General features: G+C 54.0%; 1 protein-coding gene across 8 annotated transcripts in view; it reads right to left on the bottom strand.

Annotated features, from left to right (window-relative positions):
• Positions 1–348: 348 nt before the first annotated feature.
• Cacna2d2 (calcium voltage-gated channel auxiliary subunit alpha2delta 2) overlaps positions 349–17,296 on the bottom strand; it is a 132,054-nt gene continuing 115,106 nt past the window's right edge. The window contains exons 9-39 of one of the 8 annotated variants that reach the window (XM_076918112.1): positions 17,139–17,189; positions 16,911–17,010; positions 16,616–16,774; positions 16,305–16,412; positions 16,127–16,205; positions 15,549–15,598; positions 15,278–15,367; positions 15,005–15,076; positions 14,727–14,801; positions 13,037–13,120; positions 12,890–12,961; positions 12,744–12,815; positions 12,572–12,633; positions 11,783–11,859; positions 10,429–10,449; positions 7,561–7,621; positions 5,543–5,640; positions 5,247–5,337; positions 5,067–5,129; positions 4,799–4,902; positions 4,502–4,600; positions 4,325–4,413; positions 4,081–4,131; positions 3,765–3,836; positions 3,512–3,664; positions 3,295–3,347; positions 3,149–3,204; positions 2,868–2,994; positions 2,638–2,746; positions 2,450–2,539; positions 349–2,366 (exon numbers count right to left, since the gene is read on the bottom strand). In XM_076918112.1, the coding sequence (XP_076774227.1) occupies positions 2,223–2,366; positions 2,450–2,539; positions 2,638–2,746; positions 2,868–2,994; positions 3,149–3,204; positions 3,295–3,347; positions 3,512–3,664; positions 3,765–3,836; positions 4,081–4,131; positions 4,325–4,413; positions 4,502–4,600; positions 4,799–4,902; positions 5,067–5,129; positions 5,247–5,337; positions 5,543–5,640; positions 7,561–7,621; positions 10,429–10,449; positions 11,783–11,859; positions 12,572–12,633; positions 12,744–12,815; positions 12,890–12,961; positions 13,037–13,120; positions 14,727–14,801; positions 15,005–15,076; positions 15,278–15,367; positions 15,549–15,598; positions 16,127–16,205; positions 16,305–16,412; positions 16,616–16,774; positions 16,911–17,010; positions 17,139–17,189 (2,632 nt within the window). In that variant the 3' untranslated portion in view covers positions 349–2,222. Of the gene's footprint in view, positions 2,367–2,449; positions 2,540–2,636; positions 2,747–2,867; positions 2,995–3,148; positions 3,205–3,294; positions 3,348–3,511; positions 3,665–3,764; positions 3,837–4,080; positions 4,132–4,324; positions 4,414–4,501; positions 4,601–4,798; positions 4,903–5,066; positions 5,130–5,246; positions 5,338–5,542; positions 5,641–7,560; positions 7,622–10,428; positions 10,450–11,782; positions 11,860–12,571; positions 12,634–12,743; positions 12,816–12,889; positions 12,962–13,036; positions 13,121–14,726; positions 14,802–15,004; positions 15,077–15,277; positions 15,368–15,548; positions 15,599–16,126; positions 16,206–16,304; positions 16,413–16,615; positions 16,775–16,910; positions 17,011–17,138; positions 17,190–17,296 lie in introns of all 8 variants that reach the window. The other 7 variants (XM_076918113.1, XM_076918114.1, XM_034483876.2 and 4 more) reach the window with 7 other exon arrangements.

Below are 17,296 nucleotides of genomic sequence, written 5' to 3'. Positions count from 1 at the left end.
CACTACCACCTGCTGTGTTGCTCCAGGGGAAGAATCTGGTTGTCTGGTCCTGGTCTGATCACAGGGATGGATTTCAGCTTGACTGAGCATCTCTCATTGGTCTTTCTTTTAGAGTCCTGGCCTCGCCTTAGGGCTCTGGGTGGTGGGGTTTTACCCCCCTGACAGCTTCTTTCTTAGAGGCTTATGACTTGATACGAAATAAAGTGCTTCAAGGGCAGGAGCCTCTGAGGAACAGAACTTTGTGGCTTTTCCTCCTAGCAGAGCAGGAGGGTGCCCGGAGGTCAAGGCCACCTGTGGTCATTACTACCCAGTCCTAAACCCAAGGCCCACACAGTAGATGGAAACTGGTTTGAAGTGAAAATATGAACATTATTTAATAACTGATCTTCTGTAATAAACCATTTGAAAATATTTTACAAGGAATCACACACACGGTATTTTACAAAGTTTCTTGACTTTTTTTTTTTGTCGCTGTTGTTTTCCCAACTTGTCTGTACAAAATAGAATAACAACCAAAAGAAAAGAAAAAGGGCAAAGGAAATGGCCCCCAAGTCCCCCAGCCCACAGTGAGGGGACAGCTAGGTCAGGTGGCTGATGAGAGGATTGAACCCAGCTGGGGGTTGGACAACTACCTGATGGGAATTCTTTTGTCTGGTTTAGTTTGTTTTTAAACTTAAAATATATTATTTATTTTTCTGTATATGTTTGTTTCTTTTTTTTGTTTATATTCTCCGATGAGCACCTGACTACACTACAGTTACACACGCGCCCCCACAGGACACAGCTGACATCCAGGCTGGGCACACATCATGGACACCCACCCTGTCAGCAGCACTGGGCATGGACCATACACACACTGAGAAAGCAACAAGCAACATGACATTAGTTAACGAAGCCGTTAATTAATGTATCACCCTCCCCCCTCCTCCCAGTCTGTCTGAGCCTCATGGCTACAACCCTCCCCCCTGCCCTCAGTCCCCTCCTGGCCCCCAGGTTACAATGCCTTTGGGAGAAATGACAGACTAAATGGTATGAAGAGATGTATCCCAGGCCCAGCCTCTGTGTGTGCATGTGTGCAGTATGGTTGGTTAGACACGTGCATGGTACAAGTGTGTGTTCAGCAAGGGAGAGGCAATTTGGTCTCCTAGGGCCAGTGTGTGTGAGTATGAGTGTGTGTGTGAGTGTGTGTATGTGTGTGTGTGTGTGTACACAGAGGGAATTAGGCCCGAGAATGTAAGAACCAGATCGGGGATGGGATGGCCCAGCCAGGAGAGATCAAGTCACCCCTACTAAGGCCAACTACAATGTCTGGCGGGGTTCTTCTGCCAAAGGGGTTCAGGCAGTGATGTGTGGTCCTACTAGGGGCCTGACACTGGTGAGTGATGGTTACAATGAGCACCTGGCAGGGTGAGGGGCACTTGGGGACACTGGTGGCTAGGGGTGAAACAGAGAGGCCTTCCCCCAGCATTTGGCACGGTTTGACATTCAGTTTTAGAGATGGGAGGACCAGCCAGGCTGCATCTCAAGAGTAGAGGCAGAGGTGAGCAGAGATGGATCACACAGGCCAACCCCTTCACTGACCTCTGGCCCTGTCTAAGGCTTTGTGGGTCCCCCATGGTGCGTGTCTGTATGTTCCCTCTCGGGTATGTCTAGTGAGAGTCCGGTTTCCGCTCTCAGAGGTCCAGGTGTATATAGGGTGTGTCTAAACTGAACACCTGCAGGGCTGGGGGTTTGTAGCCTGAAAGGGCCAGAAGCCTATGGGGGGGGAGGTGCCCCCAGAATTTATCTCTCACCACTACCATTTTTCCTTCTACTATTTTTTCCCCAGAGAAGGTAAGTTTGGGTTTGGGTGGGGCCAAAGGGTCAGTTAGAGGTGCCCAGCAGTGGCAGGGTTGCCTACGTAGAGGAAATCTCCAGGCAGGTGGGTCGGTGGAGGCCTGGTTTGGCATCGGTACTAAGTGGCCTCCTGTCCCACCCCACGGGGATGAGTCCAGGGACTGCGGGCACTTGGACAGTTCAAGGGTGAGCTAAATCTTGTGTGCCAAACACCATGGCACCTTACTTTGGGGCTCCCCTGCCCCAAGGCACAGGCTCCGGGGGAAGGGGCCCAGGTCCTTCAGGAGAGAGTGGCCAAGGCTCTAGATCGGGAAACGTGGAATGGGAGGGTGAGCGAAAAGGCTAGGAGGCCAAGGCGGGGGGTATGATGTGTGTGTGTGGGTCGCTCAGAGGCGGCGAGAGGCAGCGAAGGAGTGAACTTGAGGCTGCGGCCGAGGTGGCAGGCCCAGGAGGAGCAACAGCTGCAGGGAAACCAAGACGCCCAGAGACGGAGGGAAGGAGGCTCCGCGGCCACAGTCTGAGGTATCTTCCTGCGGGGAAGGAAGACAAGGAAGCGGTCGGTACCCAGCCGGCGCAGGCTCGCAGATATCACCAGCGTCGCTCCCCGACTCACCGTTGCGTTGTAGTCAAAACAGATGTGCGGACCTCTTCGGTATCGCGGTCTCTGCACCAGCTCACACTGCTCCGGGCCGTCCGCTGGGCATGGGTGGGGAGTCAAGGAGGCGGCGGCAGAGAAGTGGGGGAGGGGGAAGCGAGGGGCAGGAGGGGAGCCAGCGGCGGGGAGGGCAGGGACAGGATACAGTGTGTCTCCTTCTGCAGCAGCCGGCCCGCCTCACACTGGCTGCACAGTGGCTTCTCGGCCACCACGAACAGAAGGTTGGTGTTGGTCAGTCTCTGCGCGTGGAACAGCCTAGAGGGACGATCGGAGGGCGGAACCTTGGATGTTCGCCCCGCCTTGGAGCCATCGCCCCGCCCATGCCCTCTACAGATCACGCCTCTCTAACACGCCCCGCCCCTCGCTCTGCAAGTACCTGCTGCAGTTTCCGCAGTCGATGATGGCGTTATAGGACGCGTTCACCGAGCCGAAGTAGTACTGGGTCTGTTTCATGACGCAGCTGCTCTCGCGCGTCTCGGGGCTGCCCTCGGCTTCTGCCGGGTCTGCGGGGCCCAGACGCCTCAGCCCCGCCCACAGACAATGACACGTCCTCCGCCTCAGCTTGGTGCAGCTCTAAGCTCCACCCTCCCTGTGATGCGAGTGTCTGTTTCCACCCTGGGCTCAGATTTGGGGCTGAGTCTCCCAAGCCCTACTTACCTGCCTGGAACCAGCTGTGATAGATGAGACCATAGAGTAGCTGCTGGAATAAGGACCTGTAGAGCACGGGGCACCGAGTACGGGCGGTCAGCCCGTGACCAGTGCCTTAACTGGCCTCCTTTACCAACCTCTCATCCAGGACTCACCAGGCGGCAGCAGAGGTCCACCAGGCCAAATTAAGGAAATCTGCAATGGTGGGCTGCAGTGGAGAAAGGAGCACGGTCGCCTCTGGTTCTACGCCAACCCCAGCCCTCTCAAATGTTAGAGGTGTGTGTGTGTGTGTGTGTGTGTGTGTGTGTGTGTGTGTGTGTGTGTATACGCGCGCACGTGATTGTAAGTGAGTCTCCTAATGTGGGATCTTACCACAAAGACACCCCGGGGTGCAGCACCCAGGTTGCCAGGAGGTTGAGGGGCACAGGCTGCCTGATAGTCATAGGATTCCTTTCGGGTGTAGAAGGAGTTATTGTACAGTGCCAGCATCAGGTTGGCATCCACCTCACTGAAGAATCTGCCAACCTGGGGATGTAGGGGGAAAGCCATCGTCACAGGGCTGGCAGTGGCATGCTCTAGAAGGCTCTGACCTCCACTGTCCTTCCACTTTCTTCCTGACCCTTACCTGGTCCCACTGGTGGTTCTGGTTTGACAGCACCAGGAATCCTCCATCATCAATTAGGACACAGAGTAGGTCCTAAGTGGTAGGGAAGGGAGACAAAAATGGTGAGGGGACCCACACCAGACTCTTTCAGGTTCTGGCAGTCCAATGGTTCAGAGCAAAGGGCACCACTCCTCTAGGTCTGGTAAGAAGAGGAAGTCAGGGTAGGGGTGTCAAGATTGAAAGGCTAAGGGGCAGGCTAGGAGTCACAGTTGAGACCAAGGAGTCTGGGGATGAGGGAAACTAGCTAGGGTCCAGAGTAGAATCAAAGTGCACGCACCTCGTTGTTAACCTCGCAGTCCATCTCACAGTGGCTGCTGGGGCCGCACTGCTGGGCAGAGAATGGGGGATGTAAGGTGCCTACCACTTTTCCTCATGTATGTTACCCCTCATATGCTGGTTCCCAGGCCATCTGTAGCACCCACTGCCTTCCCATAGGTACTGGAGCCAGTCTGAGTGGCAGGCTTGTTAGGGGTCCTTGGAGACTCCAGAGAGGGCTTACTCCCCTTCCCCTGCCCGAATACCTTCTGAGGTTGGTCCTGACGGGTGCGGTTGCTGGCAAGCACCTTGAACTTTTCAGCCCAAGCCTCTAGGTCCAGTTTGACACCCACCACTGTGGGAGAGAGCAATGGCTATCTGTGCTACCAGCCTGGTCAGTGTCCTGACTATTGCCCCAGACCCACCTCAGTCTTAGCATTCACCTGCTGGCCTCAGTGTGCGACGACCTAGACTGAGCTCCACAGCTGTGCTGACGAGGACGCCTACTGTGTCATTCTCCAGCTCCAGTGGTCTTAACAGGGCTGGGGTGGATGGGTGGAGCAAGCAGTCAGGAGTGACCATATTAGCCACTCCAAAACTGGACCCTACCAAACCAGGGCTGGACCCAGCTTAAGCCTATAGCACCCCATATAGTGCTTGGCATAGCCTTTCTCTTTACATGTCCCTGGTCTCAGTTAAGGCCTCCCACCTGCTGCTGGGCTTTATGGACAGACACTCACAGTCCTGGTGTGGGGGCTTGAAGATATAACCATGGTTATCCAGGCTGCGTCGGTAGAAGCTGGCATTGAAGGGTTCAGGGTTTTCGGTCCAGTCTTCGGCTGCCCTAGAGCACCCAAGACAGGCAGAGCTCAGTGAGCACACAGCCACACACCCATAAGGCAGCTTGTGGCATACAATGGTCTTGGCAGTGCTGAGGCTTCTGGGTAGTGAAATCATGGCAAAGTCCCAGACGGGGAGAGTTGTTGCTGCGTGGGGCTGGTCACTTACTTGTTCGGGAAGACACGCGTGATGCCGCCATCAGTGGCAGCAAATACAGCCAGCAAGCTGTACCTGGGGGCAACAGGAAGAAAGGGTCACAGGCCTGCCTTCTACTGTGCAAGGCCAGGGCCTCTGGGACAACCCCAGCCTCCTGCCACACATAGCCATAGCCTGGGCGGTGGTGCGTACGTGTTGAGATCTTGGTCCCGCCACACACGCTCCACTAACTGCTGAGTAATGCCCGTGTCCAAAATCAAGTTATGCAGAAGGAAGTTATTACCTGGAATGGGACAAGATGGAAAAGTGTCTTATTGTTGCTCCATGGTATCCCTGCTTCTAATCTCCAGGGCTCTGCTGCAAGTCTTCTCTATACCCTTGGTCCAGGCCCTGTCTGTCTCCAGACCCTTCTGTGTGCTGGCCTCCCTCCCTCTCTGTGTCCTGACGCGAGACCCTGCCTACATCCAGATGCCCGGCCATTTACTCACACTGCTTGGAGTCCGGCGTCACTTTCTCCATGAGCTCGATGAAGTTTTTCAGGAACTCGGTGTTGTTGTCTGAGGCATTCAAGTCCTTGCAATACTCTCTGGGGGTGGGGAGGGGCAAGAAGAGCGGGCTTGGGGAGCTGCACAGGGCAGAGGGATCCAGGCTTCCCGACGGGTTGCCTGGACATTGGCTGAGAAGTCCAGGTTGCAGGGAGGGGCATGAATGTTCTCACAGGCTGTGGTCACCATGAGTTTGAAGGCTGCTGGGGCTTAGTTAGGGTAGGTAGAGTAGGCAGGAGGAGGGACTGCTTCCTCCACCCTGGTGGCTTTTCTCTTTCCTGGTCTTGGCCCTGCCATCTCTTGTGTATAGTTGGACCCAGGTGGCACACCCAGGTGGCCCCAGGAAATGCAAATGCCAGTGGCTGGCTCCTCCACCTGTATGTCCTACAAGGTTCCTATGGGCATGAGGTGGGGTTGAGTATCAGTACTTGCTATTGTCAGTGTCTAGGACCCCATTCTGCCTCTTCCTGGCCTTGTGCCTTTGAGCAATGCATTCTGGTTTCCCGGGGCCCCCTTTTTTCATCGTGCCACAGTTGGGGTGTCAGTAGGAGTGTGTGGGTCCTTGGACAGGCTGTTCCTCAAGGTGGGCAGACCCTCACCAGGCTCAGGGTCCAGAAAACATGGGTATGGCAGAACCTCGAGTAGGGTTCTTGGAGAACAAGGACTCTCTGCTGGATGGAGCCATCTCTCCCTTAGTCACTCCCCTGCCACCAGGAATCTCTCCAGTGGCCTAGATGACAGCAACTCTGTGGACCCTTTTAAAAAATGAGCAACTTCCCCAGGCTGTAGGAGGACCAAAAGTTTCGTGTGGGCACCTGGGACTGGATTCATAGCCACAGTGATCCACTGGCCCCCAGTGTCTTTGTAAATTGTACCATTTGTGTGGACACGCCCAGTGACAGCCACACAACTGTGCATAAGATATACCACACACATGAAATATATGTTCACGTCTGTAGGGCACTTCATTCACTCACACACACTTATTCAGTGGTCCCAAAGCAGTCATAAAAATGACATCTCTTCCCTCAGCTGCTTCAGGATTACGCCCCCAGACCATTTCCGATCACTGATGCACACAGGCCACCCCACATGGACACTTGGCCTCTTGCACACGTACACAATGACTCACAGGTACAAACATCTACAGAGAGTCAGAAATTTGTGGGTGCATGCACGCAACGTGCCTACACACAGAGGTTAGGAGTGTCCAGAGCCCCGTGTGGTGCCAGAGAGTGCTCTTATTCAGATCCCAGGTCACGAGAGAGGGCATCAGCACCAGGGGCTATGGCCTCCTCAGATGGTAGGGGCCATGGCCTCCTCAGATGTAGTTCAAGGCAGACTGTGTGCACACTAGGCTGCATGTGTTCACACTGAGTGTGCACTCCTGGGATGGCTCTGGGTCCTGATCCCTCACTTGCCAGAGCAGTTCCTCGACTTCTTGCCCCCTCTCCCATTTCTCCCCCATGCTCAGTTGAGCCACCACACCTAGGATGAGCAGCACTGGCAGTGACCACAGGGGCTCTGGCTGGCTCAGCCCTCAGACCCACACAAACACTGACTGACGCAGGACAACAATGGGGGACGGGTCAGGTATGGGCAGGATGCCACAGACCAGAGCAGCAGCTGCCCAGGGAGGGTGTGCTGGGGGACAGCCAGCCCAAGGTGGAAAAGGCTCCTCCTTCCTGGTTGCCTGGGAGGGCACAGAAGGTAGCAGAGAATCCAAAGCCCACCTGCCCCAGGCCTGGTGGGAGATCGCCTGTGGGCTACTGGCTACTGCTGCCTGGTGCGGCTACATGGCCTGGGTATGTACACAACCGCACATACCGGGCTATGTATTGGGACTGGGAATAACACTGCACAGGACATAGACACACAGAGCTCCAGGCAGCAGTGCAGGAGGTAGGGCCAGGACGGTCAGGGTAGGGGGGGACACCTCAGCAAAGCCACACGCAAGCTACCTGGGAGCAATGAAAACATGTCCTTCAGACTCAAAGCTGCTGGGGAGCAGGAACTCAAAATCTGCAACAGAAACGGGGGGGTTATCCGGCGGGGGCTGGGGAGGCGGGAGGCCAGGGGGCTCAGAGCTGATGGGGCTGGGGGGATAGGTAGGGACAAGGCAGCTTGAGGGAGGGGGGGAGACACTGGCAAAGAGGCAACCCGCCACTTCCGCGATCAGGTTTGAGCCAGAGAGAAGGGAGGGCGAGAAGGGTGTGGGGCCTGTGGAGACTACGGCATCGCAGGAGAAGGGCAGTTATAGCCAATATGTTGCCCGGGCCTGGTCCTCTGTCGGCAGTGAGTCCCTTGGCGTGGCTGTATATGCTTCCATACTTCTGTATAGCACATATACACGGACACACACACACACACATATATATATACACACACTGCTATATATATGTATGGTCTGGGGGAGGCGCCGGTCTTGCTCTTATCACATCCATGATGGAAAAACCGCATGCTGAGCTTCCTTTGCCTCCAAAGAGACTTTGAGGAAGGGAATTGGCTTTTGGCTGCGGGATTTTTTTTAATTTTATTTTTTATTTTTTAAATCTCTCTTTGCCACAGCTGTTTGCATTTTGGTAGGTCTTGCTTTTGTTCTGTGTCAGGCATCAACATGGCCAAACCGGAAGGGTTTCTCACGGGCACTGACAGTCCAACCAGAGACGGGTGTGAGCAGCTGCTGGTGGTGGAGGTATTGCAGTGCATTGTGGAGGTCTGGGGGTGAGGTGTCTTTCCTGGAACAGGATGCTGGGTGATGAGAAACCCACAGGGGACAGGAACTGTTCTGTAGTGTGATGAGACAGGGCTGTTGCTGGGCTCTGCACACTTGCTTCCCTGGCTGGGAGGAGCAGGGGACCCAGGGAAGGTCTAGTGTCCTCGCTTCCAAGGAGTAGACAGGGGAGAATGCCAGGAGTGTCTGGGTGGATGGTCTAACAGCTGGGTCTGTGCCTCAGGCTTATGAGCTACGCATGTGTGTGGAGTGGATACATAAGTGTGTGTACATGTTTGTCTTTGTATGGGTGTGTGCTCACAGACCTGAGAATGTGGCTGCAGGGCTCACTCACTATGGCCCCTCTTTCTGCCCATTTGGACTGGATTACCCTGCTGTGTGCATATTTTATTCTTTTGAGATTAGGTCTGCAGTCTGTATTGGCCTAGGACTCCCTTATACAGCTGAGGATGACTTTGAACTTCTGATTCTCTTGCATACACCTTCAGAATGCTGGGACATGGGCATGCACCATCACACCTGGCTTATGTGATGCTGGAGATTGAACCTGGGACCTTGTAAATGCCAGGTAATGACAAGCACTGTTTTAACTGAGCTGTACCCCCAGCTGTTATGTGCATCTGTCAGGGCCCTTGGCTTGTGTAATTCTGGCAGTCCACCTCCATTTGTTTTAAAAAAAGATGGTCTTGGTTGCCTTGACTAGCCTCCAATTCTTGCCTGAAACTTCTGAGTGCTGGGGTTTTAGGCCTGCACCATACTTGGCCTTCCCTCCTCTAGCCTCACCAACATCCCAAACTCTCTTTTACCACAGAGCTTTAGTCATCCCAAAAGAGGGGTTTTCACTGTTCCCACATACTCCCATGATGCACTGCAAAGTTCTGAACATGGGAAACTAGGGCTGCTTTGAAGCGCTGGGCAGTCACTGGTTGGACTGTTCCTTTCTGATAGGACTATGAGGCAGGATTTGGACACAAGCCAAAGGGGAAGGAATAGGGTGGGAAGAGGGGGAGGAGGAGAAAGAAAAGAAAGGGAGGAGGGAGAAGGAGGGAGAAGGAGGGAGACTATACTCTGTTTGTCATATGACCAAGGCCTTGGAGTTCTAGGGTCAGAGGGTAGGGGGTGGGAGATGGCAAAAAAGACAACTCAAGCCAGTGGGATTGGGGTATGCACCCGACCCTGACCTGTGCTGGCAGGGGTAGCTTATTCCCTTTGTTGGACTAGGCTAGGCAGGGCCCTTGGGTTTCTTGGGGACTTCTCTGCTTCCAGATTGGGGGACAGCCTCATGTAGTTCACCATGACTCACATGGTCAACTGTTCCCTGGAAAGGCAGCAGTCTGCGTATCAAAGGCCTCATCATGTGCCACCCGCTCTAACTCTCACTGTTCTCTGACGAGGCCTGGTGGCTCACTATCCACTGTTCTGGGAATTAACTTGGGGGCCCTTTGCTTTGTCACTAGGCTATTTTTCTCTAGAGTTAGCCCAAGGGTCCTTAGGAAGGCCCCAGGAGCAGCAGGAGCAGCGGCACACACGTTACCTGGGATAGTGGGACAACCTTGTCCTCCTGTGGCCAGGCTGCCTGCTCTTTGTGACTCCCACTAAGGCTTCTGAGCCTTGCCACCTCTCTTCTAGTAAGGCTGTGAGCTCTGGGGCCACACCAGAACCCAGAGGCCTAGGAGCCTTTTAGAGGATGCCTGCTGGGACTTTCCTACCCACAGCTAGAACTTCCTGCCCTGCTGGGTGGCTGGTGGTGAAGCATCCAGCTCTGTTCTCACTGTTGAGTTGTCTTGGAGGGCCAGAGAAATTGGTGAGGCAGGGGGCTTCCCATGGGGTCCCACAAGGACTGCGGAATGGGAGGAAGGAGTCTGGGCCCACACGACCCATTGGAGAACTCTCTGCAGACAGCCCCGGAAGTGGGCTACTGGCTCTAAGAGGGGTGTCAGGATCAGAGGAGAGGCAAGAACTGAGGAGCCAAGGGATGGTGGAAGGGAGCCCCGGAGGGCAGGGGTGTGGCTGGTCCTGGGCAGGAAGGGGGGCAAGCAGGGATGTGGGGTGGGGTGGGAGGGGAGGAGGGAGCACTGGTTCTGAATATACTTGCCCTTCAGTTTGCTGATTGGCACTGGGACAGTCCACCAAGAGAGAAAGCGAGGAAAACAAAAACACAAACACAAAAACAAACAAAAAGGGGGAGGGGAAGGGGAAGGGCACAAACAATATTTTATTCAATGGCTGTTTGAATGAAAATATTGTGTCTCATCATCATACCGAAAGGAAACTTCTTGCAAAAAAAAAAAAAAAAAAAAAAAAAAAAAAACGACATGAGAGAGAAAAGAGAGAGCAAGAAACTCAAAGGAGATGAGCCCCAGTCGGCCAGGCAGGTGGGGGGGCGCCCGGTGGGGCCGGAGCCCCAGCCTCCCTCCCAGTGACCTCTGGCATTGGGCACGCAGGGCCAGGCCTGAGATCCAGGCCTTTCCAGAGAGGCCCATGGTGAGCAGGCATGCACAGGGAGCCACAGGCAGAGGAGTGGGAGAGCTGGAGGAGGGAGGAGAGAGAGAGAGAGAAAGAGAGAGAGAGAGAGAGAGAGAGAGAGAGAGAGAGAAGAAGAAGAAGAAGGAGGAGGAGGAGGAGGAAGAGGAGGAAGAGGAAGAGGAGGAGGAGGAGGAGGAGGAGGAGGAGGAGGAGGAGGAGGAGGAGGAGAGAGAAGGGGTGAAGGAGGGAGGAGCCAAGGGGAGGAAGGAGAAGGGTGTAAAACAAGAGCCAGGGAACAAAGAAGGAGGGAGGAGAGAGGGAAGAATACTGACAAAAGAAAGACTAGAGGAAGGCAGGCAGGGGCTCTAGGTTAGGCAGAAGGGATGGAGGGACTGAGCAGAAGGATGAGGCAAGAGAGAGGGGGTTAGGGTGAAGAAAAGGAGAAAAGAGGAAGAGGAAGAGAGAAATGAGAGGAAGATGGAGGGAGAATGTGACCTGAAGGGGAAGGAGGGAAGAAGAAGGGGAAGGAGGGAAGGAGGAGGGGGAGGAGGAAGAGGAGGAGGAAGAGGAGGACAAAGGACAAGAGACCTTGGGACAGAGGTGGAACCACAGAGGGAGGACCAGGGCAAGGGGAGTAGAAGAGTAGGCTGGGAAGGGGTGTCTTCCAGGAATGTAGCCCCCAGGAGTGTTCAGGGCAGGCAGGCTAAGGAGGGAAGACACGGGATAGGAAAAACCAAAAACAATCCTCAACGGAAACTATGAGAGAATGGTCTAGAACCAAATCTGAGAAAAGGCAAGCATGCAGATTTCCACAGACTTTCGAAGGCTGGTTCCCCAGCCTGTGGGCGCGCCTGAGGCTGGGCAGACTGGGCAGGAGGGGCTGCCTTGCCCACAAGCTCGGCTGGCTATGCTGCCTGGGGCCGGCCAAGGGTGCAGGGGCAGAGGCAGGGGTGCAGGAGGCAGGCAGGGGCCAGGCCACTTACACTTGACCTGCAGGATCTGGTCGCTGAGGTTGGCTTGGAGGTAGTAGGTGCTGTAGGGTGGGAGCACTAGCCCCAGGCTGGGGAAGAGGGGAAGGGAGAGCACAGGTCACTGATGAGGAGAGGTATACCACACTCACCCTTCCTGTCTAGGGCCTCGGAACCAAAGAGGCTCAACTGTAGGGCTGAAACTCCCTTGTAAAACTGTGTATCCTAGGAATTAACACCCTGGAGTCACCAGGGCCCTAAGCCTCTTCTCCCCAACCATCCTGGAGGCTTCCAAACTACTAGTCTCAAAGGGACTCCCCACTGTTCTGTCCACTTCAGCACCCACCTGCCCTGCTATCTCCTGGCTAACAGGAAGCTTTTGAGGGGCAGAACATGAACCCTATGAGAGCCAGGAAACAGTATGGGCTGGTCCTGGGGTGTGACAATGTTCCTGGCGTTTCAGAATGGACCGAGGAGCAGCTGTATAGGACACATTGAAGGCAGTCTTATGTTGAGAGGGTCAAGACTGGCACAGAGGCTGCGGTGCTGATAGTGAGCAGGCCGGGTGTGGTACCCAGGAGACCCTCCCGGTGGGAGGATGTTAGGTGTACTGTCCTGTTCTCAGTCCTGTTCTTCCAGGACCTGCTGCTTGTCACACAGGGGCCAGGGGAGGCCCTGGAGAACCAAACATCTCAGGGTAAATAAACAATAAGGACGAGGGTGCAAGAGGAGAGAGAAGCAACCAGGTTCAAACGTCAGGGTCACTTTCTCCCTTCGTTGTCTGTCCAGCTTTGGCCCACTCACCTGTAGTTGGTACTCCTTATAGGCACCCAGGTGTAGTTCCGAGTCACTTCATCTATGTACCTCTGGGAGAGGAGGCTGCATCAGGTTCTCGGGTGAGCAGGCAGGGGTGGGTGGGTGGGTAGGGATGGGTGCCCACTCTGATGCCCTTGACCCCTGGCCTGTGCCTTCATACCTCATCCAGGGATTTGACCAAGGTTCTGATCTGCTTGTGTCCTTTGTCACCATCAATCATGCTGCGGCGGATCTGCAAGGGCCAAAGGTGTGAACCCCCTGCTCCTGCGCCAGCCATTTTCTCCCTCCTCCCGGCTTTCAGCTCACCTCCTCCTTGTTCTCATCTTCCAGCTCTGCATCCAGGAAGTCCAAGGTCACAGGCTCCCGGAAGTTGGTAGTCTACAGGAAGCCAGATAGAAAATCAGGAGTCCTCGCCTTGGAGGGGTTCCCAGCCCTTGGGGGCCGGGTACTCACTTGTCTCACCTGGGGCTTGAGATTGGGATGTAGCAACACATAGCCGTTCAGGTCGATGGCGAACACGTAGCCATTGGCGCCAAGCTGCAGAGTATAGATTGGGGTCTCAGAGGGCTGTGCAGGGATTTCTTAGACTCCGAGCTGCCCTCCATTCTGTTTCCCATACTGCTTGCCTTTATAGGCTGGGTGTCCCTCATACAGCAGTCCGCACCAAGGTTGACTAGCCCTGTAGGTAGGTGGGCATTCTCCATTTCCCATGGAGGAGCCAGCCCGCCCAGCCTGTGTACCTGCATGAGGCCCACTGCTGGTTGTCCCTATTGCCTGGCTCTCAAATTATGCTTTCCTGTCCCCATTTTAGTGGTGGTGTACAGGAAGGAGAGATTCTTAGGATCCCACAGGCCCTGTGGAAGGCAAGCAGGAAGGAGTGGTATCCAGGGACAAGCCTTTGCCTCTGAGAGTTTCTTATTGTATGTGGGACCTCTCAGGCCAAGTAAAGGTTTCCCAAGGTTTAGGCTTGAAGTTGTCGCACACGTTTAGCACTTGCTCTTGCTTTCATAGCTGAGACCCAAGTTCTCTAACCATAGGCTCTGAGTAGCCAAACAGCCATCCCATCCGTCCTTTCCCTGGCTCCAGTTTCTACCTTCCATTTTCAGGCTCTCATTTGGAAGAGTTCCTTCTGCCTCTGCCCCATCCCCACACCCACCCCCTTCCAGCACACTACTGGGCAGGGCTGAATTTGGCCTGCCACCTGTTGCTATAATTTGTCTGTGAGCCTAAAATGGGTTTTATGGCTTTATTTATGGAGACAGGATCTCTCTGTGTAACCCTGTTTGTCCTGGAATTCCCTCTGTAGATCAAGCTGGCCTCAAACTCAGAGATCCATGTGCCTCTCGGTCTCTTGAGTGCTGGGATTAAAGGAGTGCATCACGACTGCCCAATATGTTTTAAGTTTTGTTTTTTAAATCAAAATAGGGAATTGGAGAAGTGGCTTCGGTTAAGAGAACTAACTGCTCTTCCAGAGTACTGGATTTGATCCTCAGCACCCACACAATAACAGCTCATGAATGTCTGTAACTCTAGTTCCAGGGATCCACTGTCTTCTGGACTCCATAGGTACCAGGCACAGAAAGACATCCAGGCAAAATATCCATACACATTGAATTTTTTAAAAAGTCAAAATAATTATTTTATGATATGAAAATAATATGGAATTCAAATATCAAATAAAACTTTATGGGCCGCTAGGCATGGTGGCACATACCTAAAATTCCAGTACCTGTGAGGCAGAAATACGCAGATCACTGTGAGTTTGAGGCCAGCCTGGTCTATGTAGTGAGTTCCAGGATAGCCAGAACTATATATAGAGACTCTATCTCAAAAAACCAACCAACAAAAATGAAACAAATCTGCATGGGCCATATGTCTATGATTTGTCTGCAGTTGCTCTCACAGTATAGTATCAGTGTGGAAAATGATGTTTAGATCAGCAAGGCCTGAAACAGTCGCAGACTAGTCCTTCACATGAAGTTTGCTGTCCCCAGCTTTGGACCAATCTCCTTGGGAAGTCTTTCTTGATTCTTTGAGTCAAAGGCTTCTGTGAGGGTCTTTCAATTCCCATGTTTCTCCTGCTGAGTCTGGCTTGTGTCACTATAGACAGCAAACCAGGGCAGTGGGGCAGGTGGACACTTACTGTGTAGTTGGGAGTCAGCCTTTTGATGTCATTCAGGGCCACATCAATGCCCATGACACCCAGGATTAGCTGGTTCTGGGCACAAAGGAATGGGACAATACATTACAATGAGTCAAGTCTACAGTGGAACCCCCCGGGGCTAAGGAGTGCATCCTAAGGGCTAAGCTGTTGACACAGATAGCTGCTCTGCCAAGTCTGAGCATGCCCTATCCCTCCTCCATCTCCAGACCTGCTACAGGCATGCCAACCCTCCCCAGATAACCCACTGGGCAATTTACCTTCTTTTCTCCAGGGCCATCCTGTGTCAGGTTGAAAACAGGGAGAGTCCCTGTTACCACCAACCCCAGCCCCTGAAGGGAGAGGAGGATGGGGTCTTCTGTGACCAGCCCTGTCTCCACTCTGAGTGTTCAGAGAAGGGGCTCAGGCACAGGCCACCTGTCATTTTCTTTTACTTGGTCAACACCAATAAAGGACCCCTCAAAGGTCTTGACCATGTGGGTACATCCCTGAGGGAAGGCCACCAGTCCCCTTTCTCTGCCCAGAGGCCTTACCAGCGCATCTTCATACACGTTTGTCCATTGCACTTGCTTGGCGTCCTTGCCTGCCAGTACCATGGGCCTACCCAGCACATCCAAGTATTCCTGGAAGAGGAGAGGTAATAAATGTCCTTCCCAACTCACTTTTCTCTCATCTGCTGCCATGTGCAAAAGCAGCCACCAGGGGTCGCTATTGGCCCATAGCTGGAAAGCACACAGCCACAACCAGAGGGAAGCCAAGGCCTGGGGGTGGGGTGGGAGGGAGGGGTCTCCTCCACAACCTCACCTGTGTGTTGATGCGGATGGCGCCGATGGAAGGGATCTCAAAATAGTAACCTGCGAAGGGCGGAGATGTGGGTTTGACTGACACAGCAAGGCCCGCAGCACAGGGGGTAATGTCTCTTGGGGTACACCTGCAGCTCCCTGTGTATTGTGACTCTCCCCCAACTCCTTTATGTTCCCTGCCTCTGCCCCAGCACAGTGACCAATACTACAGGAGAGGATAGGTTGCAGGGGTCTAAAGAAGCAGCAGAGGTGGGAGTGGTAACACAGATGGGGTGGAGGAAGGCGCCTCACTGGAGGATTTCAGTAACATGAGTTTACCGGAATGCACAGGGAGATGGATTGATCAGCAAATAGACAGAGGAGCAGAAAGGCTGGGAGACAGACAGACAGCGGACATGCAGCCAGATGGGCAGAAAGACGCTTTGTCAGATGGATAGGCAAGACAGCCCACCAAACAGACAAAGCAATGGACAATGGGTATGTATGGAAGGACAGACAGACAGATAGCTGGACATATGGACGGACAGTTGGCAGAAGGATGTAGCAGGTAGATGCCCCGGCAGTGAAGTCCAGTGGTACCTTTGTTAGTACAGGCCATCCACTGCAGGGGTGTGACGTCATAGTTATGCTGTCCCACGGAGAACGTGAACACGCGTACCTGTCGGGGCGACGAGGTTATCGCAGTGGCCACCTGAGGACAGCCCTCTCCTGTCCTGGACCCAGCTCCGGGCAGCCACCCACCAGGGCTGAGCCTCACCGTCCGATTGGGCCAATTATACTTTTCAAAGACATCCTGCACTCGGTCCTCACCCCCATCCGTGAACATCATGATCATCTTATTGCAGTTGGCCCTCGTGATGTTGGACTAGTGAAGGAAGAACACAGAGTCAGGCAGTCCTTGGTCTCTCCCAGGGCCAGGGTGGGGCCTCCTCCCTCACAGCAGATGGTACTGTCTGTTTAAGCTGCCTGTTTACTATTAACAGGGCTATCCATCTTTATCTTCCCATGTCACTAAGCCTGGTCCCTCACCCACCCTTGGCTACCCATTTGCCTGCCCGTGGGGCTCACATTCTGTAGCTGGTCAAAGGCATACTCAAAGCCGGCCTTGTAGCCTGTGGTGCCCTTGGCCACCATGCCCTGCACAGCTTCCTTGAACACCTTCTTGTTACGCACATTGGCCTGCACCAGGTGTGTGAAGCAAGACACAGGCTGCGCCTTCTCGTTGAACTGTGGGGAACAGTGGGGTGGTGAGTGGCCTCAGGCTGGCCACAATGGACAGCTGTTTTACAGGGCTGATGGTTGTCATGGGAGCAGGTTGGATGGGGGGGGAGGGTGAGTGGTACCCAGCCTGCCTGCCACTCACTGAGGCCACGTTCACATAGTCATCATCGGAGAGTGTGTCTAACATCTCACAGACGGATGTCTTCATCAGCTTCAGCGTCAGGCCACTCACACTGCCGCTCCTGGAAACCAGGCAGGGAGGGGGCGCGTACGTGTGGGCTCTCAGGTTTCCCTACCCTTCCTTCATAAGGTTCCCAGGCAGCAGAATCCAGTCCTCGCCCCATCCCACCAGCCTGCAAGGCTCACTCACACATCCACAATAATGACCATGTCCTTGGGTGATGAAGCCCCCTGTATATACCTGTCAGTGAGAAGACTCAGTTAAGGATGGCACTTACGGGACCTGCAGGCTCTTCCTTCTTCCACCCACTTACTGATTCATCTGTTTCTACTGACCACGCCCTATAT

Source organism: Arvicanthis niloticus, chromosome 21 (assembly GCF_011762505.2).
Source record: "Arvicanthis niloticus isolate mArvNil1 chromosome 21, mArvNil1.pat.X, whole genome shotgun sequence".
Lineage (NCBI taxonomy): Eukaryota > Metazoa > Chordata > Mammalia > Rodentia > Muridae > Arvicanthis > Arvicanthis niloticus.
Note: the sequence above shows the minus strand (reverse complement) of the source record. Positions and strands in the feature narration are given on the sequence as shown.